The sequence below is a fragment of the Rousettus aegyptiacus genome, unplaced genomic scaffold (assembly GCF_014176215.1).
Source record: "Rousettus aegyptiacus isolate mRouAeg1 unplaced genomic scaffold, mRouAeg1.p scaffold_m13_p_10, whole genome shotgun sequence".
NCBI classification, from domain to species: Eukaryota; Metazoa; Chordata; class Mammalia; order Chiroptera; family Pteropodidae; genus Rousettus; species Rousettus aegyptiacus.
In genome coordinates, this window is record NW_023416285.1 from 89,709,573 (window position 1) to 89,728,313 (window position 18,741).

At 38.3% G+C, this 18,741-nt stretch overlaps 1 protein-coding gene across 1 annotated transcript in view; it reads left to right on the forward strand.

Moving 5' to 3' along the window:
* Window positions 1–18,741, forward strand: part of CUBN (cubilin) — a 224,919-nt gene that overhangs the window by 180,413 nt on the left and 25,765 nt on the right. The window contains exons 57-59 of the mRNA XM_036226882.1: window positions 5,610–5,810; window positions 8,165–8,294; window positions 11,593–11,810. Of these exons, the coding sequence (XP_036082775.1) occupies window positions 5,610–5,810; window positions 8,165–8,294; window positions 11,593–11,810 (549 nt within the window). The remainder of the gene's footprint in view (window positions 1–5,609; window positions 5,811–8,164; window positions 8,295–11,592; window positions 11,811–18,741) is intronic.

The window sequence follows — 18,741 nt, forward strand, 5'->3', positions numbered from 1 at the left end:
TTTTGCCCCTCAGAGATTTTAGTTGTAAATATACATGAAATCCTTTACTAAAGATAGAATTAAGAATGACTGTAGCTCCTTGTCCCATGACATGGGCTGTAGTCCAAGGAGAAAGAAGTGTTCAAATTACAGGTACTTCTCTTCCTACAAGTTCTCATGTGTCTGATTGAATGCTGCCCCTTCACCATAAACTCAATGTTGATGTCCATCTTGCTTCTTGAAGAACTTTTTCCAAACCTTGACTGAGTTCTTTTCTCTCCCTAGAAGTCAATCATCCTAGTTGTGTTTGATTATACATATTCTACTTAAGAGTTCTGTATGTGTTTTGATTATATATTCAATTGATTCCCCTGTGATTCTTGAAGTGTTTAATATCATTATTTTCTGATGCCTGTAGTCTTTGTCATCAAGTGTCTTCTCATTGAAGAATCAGGCTGATATATTTGATCTGCTGCAGTGATGTGATATGTAGAGCTAGAGCAAAGGGTGTATGTGTGTGAATTAGTTGGTACTTAATGACGTATGTATCTCTTTTCTTGTATATTACCTGGCTTTTGCGAATCCTTGATATGCTCTTAGATTTTAGGTAACTTTACAAAATCTGATATTATGTAATGTTTGATTTCTTGTGGAAAAATTTTGAAGGACAATCACCTTAAAGAAATGACTACCAGAAAAACTATAAGAATGTTTTAATCCATCAAGCAACTTGCCAGATATCATAACTTTCATAATTTATTAAGTCAAGCTTTGAGAATGAGGTGGTTATCTTCAGTGGTTTGTTTAGTTAATTGATAGTCTGTTGCTATCTACGAAAAAATTAAAATTCCCTCTGGAGAAAGGGGAGAAGGTGAATTGGGTTAAAAGAGGTCAAATATTTGGTGAAGGAAGAAAATCTAACAATATATATATGACATATATTTGAAACTTACTTGATTTTATTAGTCAATGTCACCCCAATAATTTTTAAATAAGAAAAAAAATTTTTTAATAAATAAAAATTTTTAAAAATTTCCTGTCAACTTCCTCTGCCTCTTCCCTGCCAAATTCCTTACTATTGTACACAAACCTTTTATAAATAGTGAATGAGTCTGGTTATGTCTCAACATAGATATAACATGTCTACTTCATGAATGACCTTTCTATAATTAAACTAGTTCTTTTAATTATTTGGAAGAATAATCAAGCATATGGCACACTTTATTTTTTACAGTCTTTCCATGATTTTATAAAACGACTATTACTGTGATCGTCTATATTATTAACCCAACAACTTAAAAACTAAAAAGAACACCTGCATAGCAAGCCATTTAACCAAAGTAACACCAGGATTTTAATCTAGCATTAGCAATATTTCTTTTCATTTTGTCATTTTGGTTTTACAATTTTATATATTTTTACTGCCTAAAGGTATTTTTATAATTAATGCACAACATTTTTTTTTCTCAAATTCACATACTTTAAATTTTTAAAATTCCAGTGGAGCTGTTGGTGTCTTGAAGACAAATTCTGGCAATATTTAAACCATGTATCTGAGTTTAGTCTATTTATTCTTTGTCCTGTTTTTCCAACATCATATTGCTTCTAATTATATGAGGTTATTGAAATTAAGTATTTCACATTTTTTAATTGTAGATTTATACCCAATTAGAAGCCTTTCTATTCCAGGATTTTCAAAATGAAGGAATTCTTTGAGGTTAATTCAATAAACATATCTTGAATTGGTACCTCAAGATTTCTGAAAGCTAGATAGAAATTTAGCTGAGGACCCAAATATTTTCCTAAAATGACTTGAGACTTAAATTTACTAGGTATTTTCTGATAAAAATATCAATTTTACCTAAGATGATACTCATATCTAAAAAGGGAAGGGAACTTTTTAATGTAAAGATATATATATATGTGTGTGTGTGTGTGTGTGTGTGTGTATTTAAAATATATATATTTAAAAATGTATGCATATATATATATATATTTTAAAAAATACATTCAAGACTCTTTCAGTTTAAAGTGGCAGATTACCTTCAAGTTAGTGTAGGTATAAATGAGGGGCTAAAGGAAGGTCACCGGGTTATCTCATCTCCTCAAAGGGAGGTCTAAACCCAGAAGAGGAGTGATAAGCTTCCAGATCAAATGCAGGCAGAAACAGGCATCCTTCAGAATGCTGCTCCTGCCCACCCCTTTATGCTGCTGTCTGCATGACAGCCTCATATTCCCTTAGGACAGTCTGGCTCCCTTTCCTCGTCGGGAGACAACTGCTGATGTGTACCAGGTTGAACACCTTTGGCTCCTACTGTTGACTCTCTCTTACTCAGTTACCATTTGAACACACCTGATTGGCCTGGACCAGGTGTGATGTTCTACCTTGGAGCTATCGATCAATCTATCAGCAGTGCTCAGGATGGTAGGGTTCTGTAAAAAAAATAATAGCTATGATAATTATGATTATACTAATCCATACTATATTGATTATGGATTTTTATGGTACCATTAATAGAAAACTTAATTTCACCTGGTTTAAACATAAAAGGATAATTAATTAGCATTACTTCTGGAAGACCTCAAAGTTAGGTGTGCCTCCAAACTGCTTATTCTAGCATTTTAATTTTGTCATCAGGTATTCTACCTTTTCTGTTCTCACCTGTGCTCCCCAGGTACTGTGACCCTCCCCCTAAGGCCGTTTCCTCTCCTGGCTGTAGGGTAGCAGCAGTTGGATTGTGTGCTCCTCGTGCACATCAGGAAGAGAGATGACAGCTAACCCGTGGCACACAGGAGTTGGCTGAGACCACCTTGACAGAGTCAAACATGCTCCTCTATTCCACATTCTGCATTTAACAACCTCATGTTGGCAGCTCGAAATTGGCTATAGGGGGAGTATTTATATCATGAAAATTGGCCAGGGCTACAAATCAGGGCTTTATTTCCTCCCCGCCCCTCAGAGAATTGCTTGTTATATTTACCAGCATACTACTGTCTATTCCAGATGTCCAAACAAGGGTCTTAAAATTTACCCTAATTGGCTTAAGTCACATACCCACCCTTAAAGCAAAGTCTATGACCAGCAGACTTGAAATTATAAAGTAAATGTATATCATAATTTTTTAAAATTTATAAGAGTGTTATAACAGCAAACAGTTTGATTTCAGAGTCCACCATGTCATAATATGCAACCGTATAAAATACTGTCATGTAGTTTTGTTCAATTCCAATGGGGAATTTATAAGTAATAAAGTTTGTGTGCATGTGTGTATGTGTGTGTACATGCGTGCGTGTGTGTGTTCAGTTTTACATCTATATGAAATAAAAGTGTTTTTCTGTTGTTTATAAGTGAACATGAAAAGTATTCCATATCATTAGTCATCAGAGCAATATAAATTAAATATCACACTGAGGTGCCATTTTACATGCACCAAAATGACTAAAATTAAAAAGACTGACAATACCAAAGATTGGCAAGCATGCAGAGCAACTGGAAGTCTCGTACATTCCTGATGAGACTGTATACAGATTTAACCACTTGGAAGAATTGATTGGCAGTTCTTATAGAATTAAATACACACATAATCTATGACCCAGTGATTCCCTATCTAGGTATTTACCCAAGAGAAGTAAAAACACATGATTGTGCTAACATCCAGAATGTAAAATAACTCTTAAACAAAACAATAAAAGGCATATAACTCAATTTTAAAATGGCAAAGGGTCTAAGTAACCATTTCTTCAATTGAGACATAAATAGACACTCAGCATCATTAGCTATAGGGATTTGCAAATTCGAACTGTGGCGAGCTACTGTTTTATGTTCACGATGATGACTGTAATAATAATAAAAAGTACATACAATCAAAAGGCAATCATGTGGGAAATTGGGACCCTCATGCATTTCTGGCGAGTGAAAAAATAGCGCAGCCTCTTTGGCAAACAGTCTGATAGGTCCTCAAAATATGAAGTAGGGAGTTACCATGCGAGCCAGCAATTCCGCTCTTATTGTATACCCAAGAGAAATGAAAACATATATACACTCAAAGCCTTGTACATGAATGTTCGTAGCCATATTATTCGTGATAGCCTAAAGGTAGAAACAAACCAAATGTCCAGCAGCTGCTGAATGATAAACAGAAGGTGGTCTGTCCATACAGTGGAGTACTGTTCAGCCTTGGAGGGAATTCAATGCTGACACAGGCTACAACCCAGACGAGCCTCAAAAACGTGATGTTAAGTGAAAGCAGCCAGTCACAAAAGGCTGTGGATTATACGATTGTGTTTGTGGGAAATGGCCAGAAGAGACAAATCCAGAGAGACAGTAAATAGGTTAGTGGTTGGTTACGCAGGGCTGGGAGAGCCATGAAGAGGGACAGAGAAATGGGGGGGGGGGGTGATTTTTAATGGGTACAGAGCTTCTCTGCAAGGTGAAGAAAACGTAGAACTGGGGAAGTCGTCGGCCGTCTGAAGTGCCGTGGCACTGGGCGTGAGTGATACCTCATCCAAAGGCCGTCTGACGAATCAGGGAAAGGAAAACTTACCTCAGTACCGGTAACTCAGCTTCTTAAAATTTATACCAGTGAAATAGTGAGAAACCTCCACAAATGTTTATGTGCAGAATGTTTGACAACATTCTTAATCACAAAAAAAGTGGAAAAGATAGATTTATCAAGCATGGGGAATAATTGAACATGGAATGGCACATCTATATGTTATAACTTAACATATGCATTACAGTTAACATTTTAGAAGAATATTTAATCACATAAAGTGGCATGATTTCATCTTATTTTACATTAGTAAAAATTAGGTTATGAAAGGTCATGCCCAGTATGATTCCAATTCATGTTTTAACAACACAATTCAACTATAAAATGACTGGATAAATTATGGTAATAAAAACCTTTTTAATTTTTTGTTTATCCTGTTTTTTTTTATTTCTCTTTGGGATGGTTGTAATATGCATTTGTTTTAGAATTAGAAAACAAAATGACAGTATATGTTTGACAACCACTGAACTCGTAAGCGCATATCGCTTGTGTGAACATTTACAATGGGTGTTCAATAAACATTTAGACATTTCTAAATATCTCCCCATGATGGGCATTCCTTATCTGTCGTAAGCTTTGAGTTACAGCAGGGTTGCTCACTGGCAGCGCCGTTGACACTTGGGGCCAGGCGACTTTTGTTGTGGCTGGGGAGGAAGGGCTGTGGGGCTGCTCTGCGTTTGTTTGCAGCGTTTTGAGCAGTATCCCTGGGCTGTGCCCGCTCCAGGCCAGGAGCGCACCCCAGCACAGCAGTAGAAAATGCCTCTGGATATTGCCAAATGTCCCTGGGCGGCAAGATTGTCTCCAGTGTATCATCATTGATTTAAAGAACCATTGGATAAAGGAAGAAGAGTCTGGATTGTTTCAAAGTGGGATTTTTCTGTCGTGAAGTTCTCCCTGTGTTCTCGTTTTGTGACTAGGGCAAACATCGTTTCATCAGGAAACCAAGTTAAAATGATGACGTACCGAAATAGCTCGTGACTCTCATTTTGATTTCTCTGTAAATTGCATGAATCTTCATTCCATTGATTGTGTATGGTGCTTCTGATTAAAATGCTGGTTGTTCCACACTTTGCACAGCTCGTTCTCCGGTGACGGGAGGCTGTGACAGTGACGGTGTGCACATTATCAGGGGTCGCAGCGTGGCTTCCACACCCCTTGCCACCGTGTGTGGTGATGAGATCCTGTCTCCTGTCACCATCTCTGGCCCAGCGCTGCTTAACTTCTACTCGAATTCCCACACCACTGACTTGGGATTCAAGTTTTCCTACAGGATGACCTGTGAGTAATTACAACAATGTAATATGGAATTTTACCTTCTTCTCGAGTAATTTCCATAAAGAGTTTTAATTGCGATTCGTACATCACCAACTTGATGTACTTACAAAATTTTCTTTTATTTTTAAATATGAGGAGGCTCTTTTTTGGCTAGAATCGCTCTTTGAAAATCAAATGGAAGACTGAGGTTTATTTTGACAATTTAAGTTAAAATGAATGTCCCAGGTATCTTTAGTTGTGTATATATTGCATAAAGGTGGCTTTTTGGCCTGGACTATCCAGGTACCCATTTCATTTTCCCACGTCACTTTGCTAATGTGAAAAGCAACATTGTATAAATTTAGGATAAATGTAAGAGATTATCTTTATGATCTTCTGGTAGAAAAGGATTTTCTTTAACAATATACGAAAAGTATAAGCCTTAAAGGAAAAGGAAAGATCGATGTATTCAACTCTGTTATAATTTGTAACTTTTCTGTATCAAAGGCAAATGGGAAGACCACTCACAGACTGGCCAAGGACTTTGTAGCTACCAGGATCTTTTCATTCTTTATAGACAATGCGATCTCCGTTTATTTGAAAACCATCCTATTTTGATAGCCTTTTCCCCTCCTGCCCTATCACAAACCTGGGGGGTTTGTTTGCTCGCAGCGTTTTTCCTGCATCGCCCTTCCCAGCCTCTGCGAAATGAGCGCACAAATCATGCAACGTCTTTGTTTTGTTTTATCATGACCAAACCCACTGCTAAAAGTAGAAACTTAAATAATTATCTTTCTATAAATAACTGTTTCCATCTACAGAGAAGACTGAACATGTTTACTTACTCATGAAAAAGGCCTTCACAGTTCGTTCACGTGAGCTGCTACCTGAGCCCCGAGCCCCATTTGTGAAGTCCAGTGGTCTGGCTGTGCGGGTCTGCTGGCACGGAGCAGAACTGAGCAGTGAACACTCCTCCCTCACCCCCCCCCAACCCCCCACCCTTTATGACACCTTGTTGCATAAAGAAAAAAGTTGATTTCTTTTTTTCTCTTGGTACAACTGGTGCTTTGGAGAGTTACATCCCTGTTTTATATTCTTTTACTCTAATCCCTCATTTTCCTAAAACACCGTACAAGGTTTCACATACCCCGCTACGAGAGTCTCACTTTAAATGAAGAATGTTGTTGCTATTAAGATTTCAGATCCCAACGGTGTACGAATTTGGGAGTAATTTAGGCTTTGATAAGCTTTCAGAGACCACATAATTGTGTAGAAGATGAAATGGAGCAATGCGTACACGAATCTGACATTGAGTTCACTACAAATGTCCTCGGGGGTCTTAGCACGTGAATACTTGTGGGCGTGTAGAGAATAGCTTTTCCCACAAAGTGGGCTCAGCTGAGGCCAAATATATAAATAAATAAATAGCCTTAAATGGCATCCACAATTTGTTTCCATTTCTAAGGGATATCAGTGGAATATATTCATTGGTAGTATATGAACTGTAAAACTATCATTAAAATATACTAGCCCTGTTCTAATTATAGAGTCACAAGATAAAGTAAATATAAACTGCGATGAGAATAGGTCGTGTTCTATCATTAGTTTGTACAACCTGATCCTCCTGTGTATGTCCAAGCAAAAATAATAATTATCTTATTTTTAATGGACTTATTAAATTTTTATGGCTGTTGTTTTATTGACTGATGGGAGTAACTAAAGGCTCTGGGCAGTCGATTGTTGGAGTCAGGGTGGGGAGTGGGCCTGTCCTCACGCTTGCTGGGTACCAGTAATACAAATGTAGCAAGTCTCACAACTAAAAAGAAATACACAGAGCTATGCATTTGAGCCCACAGAGGTAACTAAACCCAAATGTTCCAAAAATGATTTCCCATACTTCACCTTTTGATAGTCTGGCTTTGACAGAGGAGACTCTAATCTGTATTATTTAAGATTTCTGGGTCACAGACCTTCCCGAGTCCACATGCCCACAACGTACCTTGGATTCTGTACCTTTTCTAAACTTCCAGTTATCCCCATAATCCTTCTGAATCTGGAAATTAAATGTAGGGAAAGGGCAGTTACACCCCTTCACATGAAGTGTTCTTTCTCATTGTTTTCACTCTGACCATTAGTTTTACTCAGACTTGTTCCGTTCCAAGGTATGCCTGAAAAATTTCTTTTCAGTTTCTACCCCTTACTGTCTCCTTCCCCCACCCCCACCTCAGTGGAAGAATCAGAATTACTTGTAAACAGAGTAAAGAGAAGTTTAAGTTGCTTTAAGACAAATAACTATTACCTCTCTTAGGGAAAAGGTACAATAGTAAAGAATATCTCAATACTAATTGCTTTCTGCATGTTCCGCTCTTCCGTTGCAGCCTGTGGGGGTCTGTTCAACTTCTCCACTGGGATCATCCGGAGCCCCGCCTATTCCTATTCAGACTACCCCAACGATATGCACTGTCTGTACAACGTCACGGTCAGCGACGACAAAGTGATTCTGCTCAAGTATGTGAGACGAATCTGCCTTCTTAAGATAATCGCCTCAGCTCTATAGAAAATGTACTCAGTTAACGATGAGAATCTGAAGGGAGAGGGAGGTCCTTGCATAGTATCAGCCTGGGGAGTGGGCCTCCCGCCCTCTGCACAAGCCAACTGCACAGGGCAAAGCGGGAGAAACAGGGACTCTCCACCTCTTAAAACGCTTGCTATAATTTCCCGGCAGTTTCAAAGGAGTTTGATGTAACAGGGTGTAAAGTTATAAGCCTGTCTTGAAATCAAAGGATATGGGGAGGGCGAGAGAAAGCAGTTTCCATTTGTTTGGCACTTAAACACACACACACACACACACACACACACACACACACACACTTAATTAACACTTTCTATAACTCTTTTATTTAATTCTTGAAACAGTCATGTGAGGTATATGTTCTCAGTCTCATTTGATCGATGAGAAAACTGAGACTCAGAAGGCTGAAATTATATTCCCAAAGTGATACACTATTAAATGAAGAGTCGATATCTGAGTCTATATCAGATTTCCTCCCCAAAACCATGTCTCTGGTATTTCCCTATACTACCTCTTAAAGGATAAATTTTCTAATGACTTAAGAAATTTATTTTTATTTGTGTATCAGAACACTTCTAAATGGGTGCTATAGGAGATATCTTACTTACATCATCACTAAGACTCTCCCATAATGCTACTTACTCTTAAGTCTGATTAAGGAAACACAACCTTCAGTTAGTTCTTCAGAGTAATAAAGTTCAAAATTACTTTTGTCTAAGATGACGTATTTCTAACTCTTGTGTTTCAGTGGTATACAGCATGTGATGAAAAACTCTGAAAGTTGGCATAGTTCACAACAACATGAGTTTTTTAATAGAAGTTTGGTGGGCTAGGACTACTCCTACCGACCTCTCCCTAAAAATCAGAAAGCCTCTGCATTTTACCTCCTGGGCGCTGTATGTAAAATGGGCCCATGGACTATAAGACAGGTCTCATCCAGCTGAGTTTGGTTCATATAGCAGATAGTAGGTGGTCTGTAGACTGGTCCCTGAAGGAAACCACAGATCTCACCCGGAACTATGTCTAAGGAAGCTGCGCCCCAGGGCCAAAAAGTTCTCTAGATTCTAGGAACAAAAAATAAACAAAAAATTGCCAGGTGGCCAGGAACACGAGGCCTGTGAAGGGATCACCTGCCCAGAATGGAGCGCAAGGGATGGTTCTTGTCATTCGCCGTTACGGTACAATACTCGTTTCTTACATGTGTAGGATTATACTGTGTGTGTGTGTGTGTGTGTGTGTGTGTGTGTGTGTGTGTGTGTTTCTTTCTGTTTCCTGCTGGGGCCCTGAGGCTTACTATCATCAAAGTTCACATCAGCATGTTTAGAAAATTATTTATTATATTCTTTCTAAGAATCTACTTTCTATGAAACGTACTACTCTAGGTGCTGCAGAAGTTGTAGGCATTAGTAAAATATAAAGCCTTCTACCAACGCTCTCGAAATATGCTGGTTGCGTAAGATTTTCTGTCAGTGGGTTTTCCAGGTATCTCCTCTGCTCGCCTGGGGAAATGATGCAAAATAAAACACCAAAATAGCTTTGAGTCCTCTTGGAAACTCAGATCTTTATCTTTTCTTGTAGATTGATGCTATGGAAAAAAGTGGCATTGATAGAGAATAAAAATGGATGCAGTGTTTCAGGAAATTATTATTATTTAGCTTTTGTTCTGCCCCCTTCTTTTACAAAAGTGTCAAATGTTACATGTGGTAAAGAATTTTTTTATGCCGTTCTTCATCATCAGTTTGAAAAATTCAGCTAATCAAAAAGTTAACTGATTTTTGTCTTACGGGTATTAAAAGGAAGTATTTTAATTAGATATTTTCAAGTTATTCTATATTCTGTGTTATTTATTACAGCTGCTATAAAAAAAAAACTGAGAATGCCGAAGAACCTACAAAAATTAGGATAGGCTATCAAATAATTTGAGCGAGTTTTAAAAAAAATAAGCCATAATAAACCCACTATAAAATCCTGAAGAAAAACCATGTAGGAAACTTTGTTTGTTTGAGAACTCTGGGAATAGTTACTTGAAATGACAAAGCATAAGGTCTAGATTTAAATAGTGTGTAAGACCATAAAAGAGAGTTAGGGATGTATCTGTCAGGACAGGCTATGAGTGGTAACAAACAACCCTAAGGCACAGTAGCTTAACCTGATGAGTTTATTATTTCCCATATGAGTATGTCCAGTGTGGCCTAGCCAGAGGCTTTGCTCATCATGGCCACTCGGTGGCTCAGGTTGATGGACGCTTTATTTCTACATTTGCCTCCACGACCATCATTGCCATGGGAAGGCAATGTGTCAAGCTGAGTAGTAGTTCTACAAAATTTTTCCCAAAAGTAATAGCTTCCACTCCTGCTTCCATTTCCATGGCCAAAGCAAGTCTTGGGGCCATGTCAAGCCTCACAGTGTGCACCAGAGGGCCGTCCTGGTGAGTGTCCGGAAGGCAGAGCGATGGGCGGTGTGGCGAGCTTCCCAGCACTAGCACGGCGAGCTGGAGCGAGCGTCTGCTTACGGCAATCAGACGAGACCCAAGAGAATGTATTCAGTCTTTTCTACCACTGATTTTTATATTTTTTATTTCATATTCCTGGTTTTCAAAATGATATTAACGATTACTTGTCTCATCTTTTTTAAAGACATCTATTATATGGCAGATTCCATAGGTTGATGTCTGCAGTTAACCTTACTGTAAACTTCATTTTAAAAGAGAGTAACAGACTGTGAGAATGAGAATGGAGCTACGATGCTAAAATCAGCGTTTCTTCCACTCTATTAGCATTCTTCCCATTGGTAAAAAAATAGAATGATAGCACTACTTGATGGCACAAAATAACAGAAGAATAGAGTAAATGCCATACTTTAAAGGAGATTACAAAACTAAAGTGTTGCTAAAATGGTAAATAAATTTCAGTTCATCCTATTGAAACTTAATCTCAGATAGGCTTACTATGTCCTTGACTGTAAACTCCTGGATGTCCAGGACCATATCTTATTCATTTTATCCCCACTACTTATCATACCTTTTGACATATTAAAGTCACTCGAAAAATGTTGGCTAAACTTTTGCACTGATTAGTAAAATAGTATGTTGTTTCTTACATTTCTCGTCAAACAAAGCTTGGATATTCTGCTTTTAGCCTTTGTCTTGTCTATTTTTTTAGACAAGAGCTAAAGGTTACGACTTAATGCAAATTCAAATGGAGAATATCAGTAGTAACAAGGTTTATTTCACAGGTTCATCGATTTTGATGTGGTTCCCTCCAGCTTCTGCTCCCAAGACTACCTGGCAGTTTACGATGGTTCCAGCATCAGTGACCCCCTTCTTGGCAAGTTCTGTGGTTCCAAGCTGCCACCCATTGTCAAGAGCAGCAGTAACAATATGCACCTAGTGTTCAAGACGGATTCATTTCAAGCGGCAAGAGGTTGGAAGATATCTTTTCAGCAGACCTTGGGTAAGAGTTGTGTACATGTAAATCTATTCTTCATTGTTGTTACTTCTCTGCTTTATTTTTTAATTTTTAATTTTCTTTTTTTTTTTTTTGCTTGACTAAAAGTTCGTTTTCATTGAAGTTTAGAGGAATATGTCACATAAAGTTTGGGTTTTAAAAATTACATATAATGTATCCTAATTTTTAAAAATCACGCAACAATTGTACTTCTCTACTATACAAAGATAAAGTCTGCCTACACACCCATCTCAAATGTGACCCAAGCCTTGTTTTACCACCCATGGAAATGGCAGAAGTTGAGCCTAAAGGCAGGCAAGGGCCAGGTGCAGAAAGGAGGCCCCAGAACCCGCATTGACTTTGTCCTTAAAATGGTTAAAGGCCTCGAAGAATTTTAAGTAAAGACTGTGTGACCAGACTTGACTTCTGGAAAGATCATAGTGACGCCAGGTTGGAGGAAGGCTTAGGGAACCCCGGACCTGAGAAGGAAGAAGCTTATCACAGAATTCCAGGTGGGACATGTCGAAGGTTCAAACGAACACAGCAGGAGTGGCAATATAAGGGAGGGTGGGACTCTCAGAGGTATTCAGAGGGTAGACTACGTTAGGGATACAGCGTTTGGAACTTGATTTGTTTATAAGGATGTGTTGAGGATGACTTCTTATGAGTAAGTTGTTGGAGAGTGTTGCCTTAGGAGGCTAAGATTTAAGGAAGAAATATTATATTCAGTTTGGACCATTTGGGCTTGGAGAGCCTATGAGATATCAAAATGGAGAAATATAGGAGGACGTTGAAGCTTCACAAGCAATTTGGGGTGGAGATAGTGATCTGGGAGCCATCTAGAGGTGAAAGGAAAAGCTAGGTGTGAGGATAAATCAAAAACAGCACCTCAGTTTACTCCCACTGTATGTGAGAAATAATTACCTCTATAAAATTAACTCAGAACTTTGAATCATTTAAATATAAGGTAGTTAATCAGCCCTCCATTTATCTATACTCATATCATCAGTGGTTCAGTCTAAGATAATTTGTATTTGACTTTGTAAAGTGTTTTGATTCTTCTGTTTGAATATAGATGTGATTCATGTCCCGATAGCAAAGAGCTCACCAAACAAATCACGTACTCTGAAGTTTCAGAGAGATCTGGGAAGTTTGCTACAGTAAAAATCCCAACTTACTGTTCAGACTCTCTCCTTCTCCTTACCTCGTGCTGTGGATAACCTTCATCCCCCTGATTCAAAGCAGAGTTTCCCTTAAACCTCTGCATTTGGCATCGTTAGGTGTGTGTGCATTTCCTGAGGGAAAACATGGCATTTCGAAGACTCCACAGTAAACAACTGCCATCATGGCAGAGTGTACGAGAAAGTCACGTTGCCCCCTGCCCTGCTTGGTTGTGTCAGCAGCAACCTGAAAGCAAGTCTCGCTGCAGACAGAGAGTGCCATCTTCATGGAACTGCCTAAGTGAAGTGGGGTCCAAAACAGGGGAGGCTATCTTGAAAGAAAAATTAATTTTCCCTCGGAGATTGTTTTTGTGCAAAAGAACTCATGTATTCTTGCTGTCAGCGCAGTCTTTAGGATCAAATGGCATATATTTGCATGTGCTCTTGTTACCCGGCTTCAAGTTGTTTTTCTTTTCCCTAATGTAATAGTCTCACATGACCATTAAAATAACCTTAAAGCACTCCGCAGGGCTGTCTTCTGCATGAGGCTTGCCAAGTTAGCTGGCATTCTCTAGCCTCGTTAAATTACTATGTTTTTCTGGGCTACAGAGAAGATACTTTTGGACTTTTTGTGATTTTTATTGAACTGAACTAGCACAGAAGAAAAAAATCTTACAGTCAGAAGCATTGTTCATCTATGAACATTGAATGCTTTCAGTCAATTACTGTTATTTTCTGGTCACAGAGAAAAGTTTAAGCGCAAAGAGCAGAAATGGAATTTCATTACTTGCCAGCATTGTGCTACCACTGCATTTCGCGATGGTGACTTTTACCTCTTTTTCATCTGTATAAATACTGTCAGCCACTGGAAGTATTTAAGTAATTTTAAGTAATTTTTAATGACAATTTTTTTACTCAAAGTCTAAGGATTAGAATCTCGTATGGTGTTACAAAGCTCTTAATGTCACACGTATAAATTAGCAGATCATTATGCATAACTCTCATTTTGTTTTGTTTTTCTTGTTTGTGATAAGGAAAAGGGGAGTAGATTGAATTTTAGTGTTCATATTATCTTTTAGTTACAGATCTGGATAAAAAAAATTAGGTTTGGCTGTTAGGATGCACCTTTCGAATCCATCTCATTCGTTTACAACTACTCTGTATTTCCCGGAAGGAGAAGGAAAGCATCTTAGTGGACTGAACAGTGACTTTTTGTTTCAGATCTGTCAGTTCTGCCCAGAAAACAGTCTTATCACAGAGCAAAAAATTAATGTGAAGAGGAGACCGTTTAAGCCTGCAACATCGCAGTTTAGTTCATCTTGATTAAAACACTAGAGTTTTGCCATTTTGCTATTTAGATTACGCACTTGGCAATACTTTATAAACATCTGCTTTAACTTTTCAGAAGTTACCGAAGAGCTTGTTCACATAACTATGGGATTATTAGGTAAACTGCTCCTCGAGCATTTGTTATATTTGTATTGCTAATGGGTCAGAACACTTTGGGGAACATATCCCCGGTGTGTTGCTAATTACTACATATGTAGTGAAATGGGGTCTCCTCTCATGGCACTACTGCTGCCATCGAGCTGTAGTGGGACTCTGCAGTCACTCTTTCCGCGTGCACGCTGCTACTGCATGAATAATTAATCCCGAATGACTGATAACCCACAAAGCGGCTGTGCTGGGCCCTGGAATTATCTGCGAATATGAGCACTTTCCTCCAGAGAAAGCGTTCATCTGATTGTCTGTGGTCTCTGTGATCCCACACGGTTGGAAAAGCCGTCGGTCCTGCGGATTTGGCTGAAGTGGGCATGTTCCACGGTGCAGAAGTGACACTCACGAGTGGTCTTTGTTCTGCTAATGGCCACGAGTTGAGCTTCTGCCCTGCTTCACCAACGGGTTGTGCTTTGGCCGGGACTGAGCTTCCCTGCATCATTCGTGAAGCATTTCGCACTTGCCGGCGTGTATTTAAACCAGCACTACCCCCTTTATCCTCCTCCTCGGCTGGTCTCGGGACAGAAAGCTGCTCAGTCTGCTCCAGACATGCTCGTCACGTCAGACACCGAGCATGTAGATGTAGAATTAGATAGGGGGTTGCAGCACATTTACTGACTGCGTGGTACCGTATTTCATTTGTTTTCTTAAGTGAGATATTCTAGAATACTTTAACAAACTGTCGGCCAAAACTGAATTTGGCCCAATTAGGTATGAGGTTTGTAGGCATTTGCATCAGTGAGTTAGTTGCCAAGGAGAGAGTAAAGAGAGATACCGTCAGGATGGCATGGCCTAGAAGGACAATGCTGTCACCCTGGAGACGATGGCAATACCAGGGACAAGGGAACGTCAGTGACTCGGGGCCCACTGCACCTGAGGCTGTAGATCCTGGGCACATGGCTGACGGTCCCGGCCCCTTGTTGCCACAGCCCACATGCTGAGGATGCGGACCACTCTCTGTCTTCCTCCACCGGGGGTCTTTGCCATGCGGAGAATGAGTCAGGTGGCATTAAGGTCAGAGTCATGGACCTTTGCTGGGAGACAAAGGCGAAAATACCAAAGCACATGCTTAACAAGGGCAAAGTGAATCACAGTCCCCAAGCTGGAAACGCGCCCACATCGGAAGAGCGGTGGACCAGAAAGCCGGTGGCTCGCGTCACGTCGTTGCCCAGTGAGATGCTTCAGAAAAGTCCTATCACAGTTTCGAGCTCAATTTTATCCACTAAAAAGAAGATCAGTTTGAAGTATTACCGCTTTCTATTTTTTAAGAATGTGATGGGAATGAAGTAGATAATTCCTGTAAAGTATTATAGATGTCAAAGAGAAAGATTGTTTGCATTAGAAACTAGTTTTGAAGTCCTGAATTTCTCTGGGGCTCCGTGACCCACTCCATCCTATCTCCAAAGTGAGGGAGAGGTGACAGGGGTCATTATTAACAGGACCACTTTATGGAACACTGATTTCTTATTCACTTTTCACTGAAATCTAACCAGCAAACCCTAAAGTACACTTTATAATTTAAATCTAAAATCAAAGCTAAATTTCAGTTATAGTCTAAGTCCTTGCACAGGCCTAGCACTTAACTGTTTCTCCATCAATATTGATGTATGAATGAATTCAAGAATAAGTGGATAAATTATGCCTGCTTCATAATTGTATGTAATGTATACAATATGTTATACACTATATTTTATCTAGATTTCCCTCATTCTCAAAATGCAGACTTGGTTCATATAGTTCAACGATTTCTAAGGGTAGTAAATTAGATCACTTTCATTTTTAGAGAATCAGGAATACAGGATCAGACCCAAGCGATTTTTACCTGCTGCCTTAACATCTGAATAATACCTCTCAAATGTACCAAAGGAAGACAAATGGGAGTGGAGGGGAGAAGTTGAGGGAGTTCAACAAGGATTTACTTAGGGGGTAAGAAGAGAGGAAAAGGGAGACAGAGAAAGCCGATGGGATCGGAATATTGGAAAATATGGCCACAAGAAATGGAGGAAAATAGAACCACATATCAAATTCCACTTGGCTTCCAATTATTTTTAAGTCTCAGAGTTTTGGTTGAGTTAAGTTTGGATCTTGAGAGGCCTCTAAAATTCTGTAGCTAAAGAGTAAAAGAATAAACCTAAAAATATTCAATGACATAATGTCGATGTATATATGTCTCTATGCATGATATAAGCTGCCAAAGCACATTACTTTTAAAAGTACAAGTGCAATAAGATAGTTGAATTATAGCTTGAATAATTTTATAAGCCACTGCTCAAATAGCTCTTAGTTTAGCAATAATGAGGTATTACTCGAAAGCACTGTTGTTTGTCTGTTCTTTTAATGTCATTTGCTCCCTCTGATGAAGTCTGAGAATGAGATGAGCTGAAATTGTAAACCCATTTGCAGAAAACTAGACTAAGCTTATTTCCGCCCTTTTTAAAAAGCCTTGTAGCTTTCACTGGTCGTTGGACTACCCTTGGGAGCTGATGCCAAAGACAAGGTTATCTGCAGTTTATCCTTTGTGGGTTTTACTGAAAAGGGGTTTTTGCTGAGCTGGGAATGTGGGAATATGATAAAGAAACCAACAAATGCTTAGTTCACCAAAACCTTACAAAAGCAAGAAGACAGGAGTAAAAATCCAGATCAGCAAAAAGAAAGGAAAGGTTTTTATTAAAATGTATTCTAGCATCAGAGTCTGTCCCGCAGCATGACCAGATTGCTGCCCCTGGTCTTAAAGGAGAAGCTGTTGGAAAATAAAACCAGATGGTACTGTGGAGACCAAGCTAAGGGATGAAAGTGAATTAATGGTAAATTATAAGATAACACTTTGGAAGCCATTCAAGTAAGCATAAGTTGGGAAGCAATTATTCTTTATAACTTAAGCCACACCAGATCTCCCCAAAATGTAGCCCAGTTTTGTCTTAGATAACTGGACATTTTGGGTTAAATTACTTATAACCATAGTTTTCCTATAATAATAATTATCATTACTCACATCGGCTTGGCAGAGTGTTCCAAGGAGCGTCCAGGCAAACTACATCTGGTCAGCAGGACACATTTAAAAAAATTATTTGGCTATAAATCAATTGCTTAAAAAACAAAGCATCAGGACTCTAGGACTGTATCCTCTTTGTTCTGATATATAAAAAAAGTCTGTTAACTTTGTGTGGTAGCTTTCTGCTCACTCCCAAGTGAAGACTTGCCACAAAATTCCAGGGATAATGAAACTGTTACCTGTCACTGAGCAACTGCATGTAGTTTATCTCATCTAATCCTCACAACTACCCAAAAGACAGAGATTATCCCATTTTACAAAGCAGGAGATAAGAAGTAAAGAGATTAGGTGAGAGGGTTCCTAAGAGCTTTGAACCAAAAAAGACTGTCTCCCAAATTCATGATTTTCTTAATCAACCCACAACGCCTCTCTGGCCATCAATAAACTTACCCAGGGACCAAGAGAGATTCTGAGGGAGTTTTCTGAGAAGCCAGCCATTGTTTTTCTTACTCTTCAAGGCAGGTAGAGTTACTTTTCTCCACTTGCATGTTTTTATTTGACACTGCCTGCTTTCTATTATTTCCAATTTGTACCTGGTCCTAAATAGTATATTTGGTAATATCCTGTTACTATGTAAATATTGCACAAAGTTTTAGCAGTCATTGTTTTTGCCTTTCCGTAAGAAAAGGAAAAAAAAAATTTTAATAATATATACTATTTATAAATAGTATAATATAATTATACATTTATACTATATTTATAATACATATATTACCTATCTATATTATAATTTTATATTACAAAATAGTTATATAGTTTATAAATTTATTATATAATTTAGATATTAGATTTATAATGTGGACATTATATATTTATGTAAGTATATAGTATAATTTAAAATATATGAACTATATAGTATTTATATTATAAATATTTATATTTACACATAGTATTATATTTATATAGTAATATATATGCACATATTATGTACATATATGTATAGTATATGCATTCTATATAACATATTAACATAATATATTACATATTATTTTTACATATATATATATGCAGTAAAAGCCCATTATCTTTCTGATGTCGACAGACAAATATTATATGTGTCTTATTGGCTTTGCATGGCATAATGGTGAAGAATTAGCACAGTTATGTGGAGAATAATTGCACTGGAATATGAGGGTAATAAATCTGAATATAATAAAAATGACTCTAGCCCCAAATTATGGCCTCCAATTTAGTAAAATTCCTTACCACAGGATTCTAACAAAATGAA